Source organism: Vicia villosa, linkage group LG7 (assembly GCF_029867415.1).
Source record: "Vicia villosa cultivar HV-30 ecotype Madison, WI linkage group LG7, Vvil1.0, whole genome shotgun sequence".
Lineage (NCBI taxonomy): Eukaryota > Viridiplantae > Streptophyta > Magnoliopsida > Fabales > Fabaceae > Vicia > Vicia villosa.
The window spans coordinates 80,075,207-80,082,315 of NC_081186.1; the positions used below are offsets into that span (position 1 = coordinate 80,075,207).

The following is a 7,109-nucleotide window of genomic DNA, read 5'->3' on the forward strand; positions in this document are numbered from 1 at the left end:
TAATTGAAATATGAACAAAATACTCTATAAATATTTGTATTTACAAGAAATTCAACTTTAGTTTTACTATTAAAAATATATAGTTCTTATAAATATTTTTTAAATTTAGACTATATAAGTGCCATAAATTTGACTATAGTTTCTTATACCAGTAGAATACTGGTGCGTCCGCACACCTATGTGAACTAATATAGTAAATAAATCGATACATATATGATAGATTTAATATTAAAGTTTCGTAACCATGTGATTCATGATGTTGAGACTTTCTGTACATTTTCGTTTTCTTAAGGTTGACTTTAGTTTTTGCTTTTTTACAATAAATGCATAAAGCCATTTTCGGAAGAAGAAACTAAGGATCTGTTTGGTTGGAAGTAGATGGAGGGGGGAGGGGATATTTATAAATAAATGTGTTTGGTTCATTTTTTATGAAGGGAGGGGAGGGGAGGGGAGCAAATTCCTTGCTAAACTCACTTTTTGCTCCCCTCCAAATTGGGGGGATTTGGAGGGGAGGGAAGATTCATTAATCAAAATTTTATTATTTTCCCTATTTTATTCTCAATTATTTTTTTTAATTCCAAGATTGTCCTTATTGAATTATTAAAGACTAGATTTTTCTATGTTATTTCACGTTTCATTGCGGTTGCTATTTGTGCCTTGTTGCTCTCAGGTGAATTTTTTCCTTTTTATTTTGTTGAATTTTCTTTTTTGATATTATATTGTTTTTAATAATAATAACATCCTTATATCAGTTCTTATTTATAATATATGATAGTAATAAGATTTTTTTTATTATACTATTAATAATAATAATAATAATATGCAAATATATTATGTTTATGTTATAAATAAAAAATTTAAGTTTAATATTATTTGTCCAATTTTTTTAACATTCTAACATTATTTTATTTTATGTATTTTTAATTATAGAAATTTTTTTATTGGGTTAGATGGATCATCAAGATCAGATAATTGTTTGATTTGCGTTGAAGATCTATAGTTCAACTAATGTGTACTGTTGTTTACTGTTATAGTATGATTTATGAACGAACAAGTTTTTATTTGGGGGAATTTACTCAATACTATTGTTATTTAGAATTATTTTTACGAAGAACAAATAACAATATTTATAAGGATAAAAAGGTAATTTAATTTTAAAATTCCTCCCCCCCTCTTGTGAACCAAACATACATGTTGGTAAAAACCCCTCCTCTTCCCTCCCCTTCTTTGAACCAAATATATATTTAGTTAAATTCCATCCCCTCCCTTCCCCTCCATTCTCCTCCCCTCTATTAAATTCCCTCCCCTCCCCTCCGTTGAAGCAAACAGACCCTAAGACATTAACCTCATAGGTATTTAGATCATACCATAAATATTACTTAAACATTGTATTACCAAAATGAATTTATAAATAAAACCAAATCAAGAATGAATGTTCCAAGACAAATTATTTTACAATTTTTTTATACAAAATAGTCATATTCACCAAGTAAATGAGGAGTCACCCATACAACAATTCAAAACAGTTTTCTGGACAATCTAAATACCATAACAAAAACTTCAATAAGGGCTACGTAATGTCAGATAGATCAAAACAAATATACATAACTGCTTAACTCCCCATTGAAACACCTTAACAACTATGCTATAGTCTCCAAGCTCATACTCCAAGCATTTTGCACTCATAGCAGCGGTAATAAACTCAGATAAATTGATATAAAAAGTTGCTGACATCTTAATAGAAAAATAAAGATATGGCATACAAAAACACATGCACTCATGATAGTGATAGAGTGACCGATATAGTTTTCTATTTGTCCTAGTCCATGAGTGACCCGAGATGATTTTATATCTATCCCTACCCACATCCCTCAAGCATGAGGTCTATAAAGGGGGTGCTTTAGAAATATTGATGTATGTCTACATGGTGTGTTAGACTCGAGTAACAAGTTGCAGGGTTCGTATTAGAGATGTAAGCTAATATTTGTTTGTAGTCATGATGATAGACTTAACCATCATGTTAGTCTATAAGCCTAAAGTATGAGGTCCATAAGAGTGAAATGCTTAATGAAATTATTTTGGTAAACCAACACTTAAGTCGTAGACTTGTAAGGGTCAAGTACTTCTAATTGGTGAGCTCATGCCCGATTGACCCAAAGAAAAATAACTACTTGTTATAAATGCTATTATTTGAAAGTGGAGAAAATCACAAGAAAGGGGAGTTTGAATTGGGATTTCTAAAAACTTTTCTTCTTAGAAAAACTATTCACAATTATTTTGAGTTGATTTTTTAATAAAATATAAAAAGTAATGCATAGTTAGAAACAAAAGAAATATGTAAAAAAATACATAACATAATGCCAAATTTATGTCTACTTTGTTGTTTGCATCATGAAATCATTTGAATCTTTCATCCTTTTATTTATGCTGGTTCTCCTTTTAACTCTTGATGTAATAGTTTGGTTAAATTTGATCATTATAATTCATCAAATTTATTTGTTTCCCTATACTACAGTCAACCTAATACTCTTTTTATTTGCATAAATCAAATAACTTTAAGTGTTGAATTTTATTTCACTTTCTTTTGGATAGTTTCAATTATGTCTCTAACAAAATAATGCACTTAAAAGAATTATATATTTAATCAAGTAAAAATTATTTCAACTTTTTAAATATAAATATTTAGTTACTTATAAAAATATTCACTTATTAGTCACGATGAAAATACAATAGAATAGAAATTTGCGGAAACTTCTAAGGTCGTACATTAGGAATAATGGAAAACAAAAAAACAGACAAAAACCCTTAGGCAATATAATCAAAATATATTTGCTTGTGTAGGGTCAATCTAGGTTCAAAGCTATATAACATTACTGAGTTTATCAATTTGAAATCAAAATCAAACTATTATCTCGTAATTACTATGTTAATAAATTCCAAAAGTCAAGCATTTACTTCTATCACGTGATGAGCTTAATTAGGCATTTTTTTCTAGTGTTAAACATGATAAATAATATATTAATTTCTAGTTAATGAATTCCTAAAGTCAATAATTTATCACATAAATTAAATTATGCATTTAATTCCAGTGATAAACATCACATGACTCAATAATATGCATTCATATTCTTCGATCATGTGATAAAATATTTTTAATAAATAATTGTCCAACTAAATATATAAAATTTGTTCTAAAAATATATTAGAATAAAAATTCACATATAAAAATAACAATACACACTTGTACCCAAAAAAAGAAAAAGAAATAAAAGACACATAAAACTATTATTTATTTTAAAAGAAAAATAAAATGTGTGGTGCAAGTTTTGTATTAGAAATAAATAACAAACTTTAGCTTGTAGTTTCTAAAGCAACATTATGAGTTTTTGTATCGTTTCATTACAATGTTATTACTTTTCAACGAAGATCCAAACGAGCTATAATGCGGGTGAGATAAATCATCTGGTTTGCGACGATATGGCTTACTTTGCTCTTTAAGAATGATACAAATTTTCATGGTAGAAAGGTCAAAAGAGATTGGGTGGTGACCAAAAATCTTTTATTGTTACCATAAATTATATGAAAGTTTAAAATAAAGAAAAACGAGTTTAACTTACAATATGATTTGATGTGAAAAGTTTAATGTATTATTTCAATTTTGACTATTGAACATTTAATTTTCACATTAATTTGTAGAAAATGTTAACTTAGCATGTCACTTGCACTGCTAATCTAGATGTATTATTTGTTACGCCAAGTGGAACACTAAACATTTCTTTTGTGACTATAAATCCACAATTACTTTTTCCTATGCATGAAGCTTCCACAACAGATTGACTATTTGTAGCTTCCCATGAGCCTTTCTTAAAAGAACCACATTGACCTTGTGGATTTCCAAAACTAGCAAATTGGATTTGTGAAATTACTTGTCCACTTTGGCATGATAGTTCTAGTTGTGCACCTTCATGTACATTAGCACAAATAATTCCTGTTGTCACAGTTTGGAACTGAACGCTTTGAGGATTACCACCTATTTCTTCAAATAAAACCAATGTGTTCATGTCATCATTCAAGAATGACCTTGGTACATGGTACCACCTTTGTGATGGACTTCCACAATTGGTGTTGCACTTTTCCTTTTTATATTCTCCACGATAATCGCATGTATCACTGCATCCATTTGTAGCCGTAACCCAAGAAGGCCAATAACGACCAATGCTATGTCCATTCACCCAAGCATGTCCTTTACCTAGGCCTTGGAAGTCCACCACAATAGGGTTTGTTCCAAAAGGAGCTTTAAACTCTGCTTTATACCAAGTCATAGGTTTTCTAATAGGAATATGAGGTGAATTAGTGTTCCATAATACACCGACATGTGGTTGCAAATCATATAAACGTTTCCTCTCACCATTCAAACCAACCTTATAAGACCAAAGGTTGGTTGACAAATCCATAGTAACATTATTCTTTCCAATCAATTGAACAGGACCACCTGATATGCCTGTTTTTATCTCGTCAAACCATGCACCATAGTTTGCAAGCCCGACGGTGGCACTAAGCAAAGTTATAATATTTGTTCCATTCTTCAAAGAGACTTTCTTTTCATAAGTGAAATTATTTCCCCATTGGCTAAATTGGTATCCTATATACTTCCTATTAACATAACCATGAAGTGTATGGCCCATAGTGTTCACACGGAGAGTCGCATTGCTCCAAATTGAAGTGTCACTGATATCAACACTAGTCATATACCATAAATAGTCACTTGCATCCAAGGTTAGTTCCTTTTGCTCCAAAAGCTGGTGTGCTTTAATATTTCCTTTTCCATGCATAGTGTCTTTCTTTGGCTCCATTTTCCATTCCCAAGTGAGTCCATTAGAACTATTATCACCACTCCTTTTCACCATTATTGAGGTTTGACTGTTAACCTTTGCCGTATTGAAAATTTCTTTGTTGCATCCATTAAGAATAGTGACGGACCAGGCAGGAACAAAGAATTTACCATCATTTTGTAAGTCAACATTTGCATCTTTGTTAGTGTCGTTATTGCTCAGAAAACAAAATCTTGCGCCAGTGGAATTAGTGTATGTTGTAAGTGTAACCCTATTGCCCAGATCCGTATCGTTTATTGATATATAATTGGTAAGAACATTTTCACCCAATTTAATTGCTGCATGAAGTTGCTTAAGATGTCCCCATTTTGGTTGATTCAAATTCCCATACTCATCAATCGGTGCATCATAGTCATAAGATGTTGTTATATATGGTCCACCTGCTGTGCGGCCAAAGTTGGTTCCTCCATGGTACATGTAGTAATTGTTTAATACACCTCCAGTTTGGAAAAAGCGTGCAACTGAGAAAGCTGAATCTTCAGCACTTCTATGGGGAACCCTTTCACCCCATTTTTGGAACCAACCAATCCAATTTTCAGTAAACATTTTAGGACTTTTTGAGTTATTCGGTTTAAAATTATGACAATAGTATCCATTGCAAGTATTAATGATAGGCTGGGGAGCATCAGGTTGCTGACACATGATCCATGGAACCCCAATATTTTGTGCCAAAGCCATTTGAGCACACCATTTAACGTATGCCTTCCCCGCATCTTTGTAATTCCACATGATATCTCCATATTCGTTCTCAATTTGAGCTAGAAGAATGGGACCTCCTTGTGATGCAAATAAATTTGCTTCTTTTGCCACATTCACGATCTTTGTGGTAAAAATTTGCATTTCGTTCTTGTAAACCTGATTATCTGTTCTTAGCTCGATCCCAGGAATATTGTGAAGCCACAAAGGGAATCCTCCGTAGTTCCATTCCGCACATGCATAAGGAACAATCCTCATAATGGCATATAGTCCAGCTTCTTGGATAAGCTTGAAAAATTTGACAAAATCCAAATTTCCTGAGAAATTATATTCACGTTGAACAGGTTCGTGACGATCCCAAAATATATAAGTTTCAATGGCATCAAGGCCACCATCTTTAGCCTTTTGAATAAGGTCAGGCCACATCTCCACAGTGCTTCTTGGGTAATGGATTGCACCTGAAAAAATAAGACGTCTTTCTCCGTTGATGATGAGAGCTTTTGAATCATAAGTAACCTCTATGGCAAAACATGAGTGCAACATAATTATACCCATTAAGAGAATGCTATAACAAGATAACGAACCCATTGTAAATATGTATGATTCTCCCGTCTTTGTTATTGAAATATTATAATCGAGAATTGAATTATATAGAAAATGTAGTCTGGTTGTTCCTAAAAAATAATGTTGAGCTATCTAATCAATATTCTAAATTAGATTTTTCTACACAAAAAGTATGTTACATGAGTTGGTCACACCAAAAAGACACACAAGGACTAAGTAAGAACTCACCAAATATGGCCTAAATGTCCTAGAAATATTCAAACATTTAACCGTATTTATCCAAATATAATTATTAATTTCTAACTTTAGTAATAGAAATAATGAATGACACAATCTAATTATGCACAAAAGTGTACATACAACTAGTGAATAACAAAATTAGGCTCATCGCATGTATCTAAATTAGCCTTTTAAATATGTTATTATGATAATTTATCTATAGTAATGGATAGGTAATTCCAAAATATTGATTACAAATTGTTCAGAGTTAGCTGGTGGTTTAGGATAAAATAAAGACATATATAGAATAAATGAGTTGGATATAAACACGATAAGATCTAATTATATCATGTATTTTATATGGTCATGAAATGAAAGTTAGAAAATATAAAGTATGATAAATGAGTTTGATATGTACATGAGTATATAGACTCTAACCTTCCACAAAGAAAATAACACCTTGAAAGTGTCTTATAATTTTAATTTTACGTTCACAAAAAAACAATATTTTCCCTAAATCAAATTAATATTTTATTAAAAAATTCACTATATAAATAAAACAAGATAAATTGAAACTAAATGAAGCTATTTATTTCCTAACTTTTTTATCAATATATTAACATTAAACATGTAAAGCGATGCAAAATTTGTCATATATTAAAAATTAAACACCTGACTGTTCATAATAGACTATTTTGGGAGAATTTTGTTGATAAATTATGTATTTTTAAAATTCTC

At 30.8% G+C, this 7,109-nt stretch overlaps 1 protein-coding gene across 1 annotated transcript; it reads right to left on the reverse strand.

Moving 5' to 3' along the window:
* Window positions 1-3,707: 3,707 nt before the first annotated feature.
* Window positions 3,708-6,176, reverse strand: LOC131617580 (beta-galactosidase-like). Its single transcript, XM_058888844.1, has one exon. It carries the CDS (start codon window positions 6,174-6,176, stop codon window positions 3,708-3,710), a length of 2,469 nt encoding a protein of 822 aa, XP_058744827.1.
* Window positions 6,177-7,109: the final 933 nt, after the last annotated feature.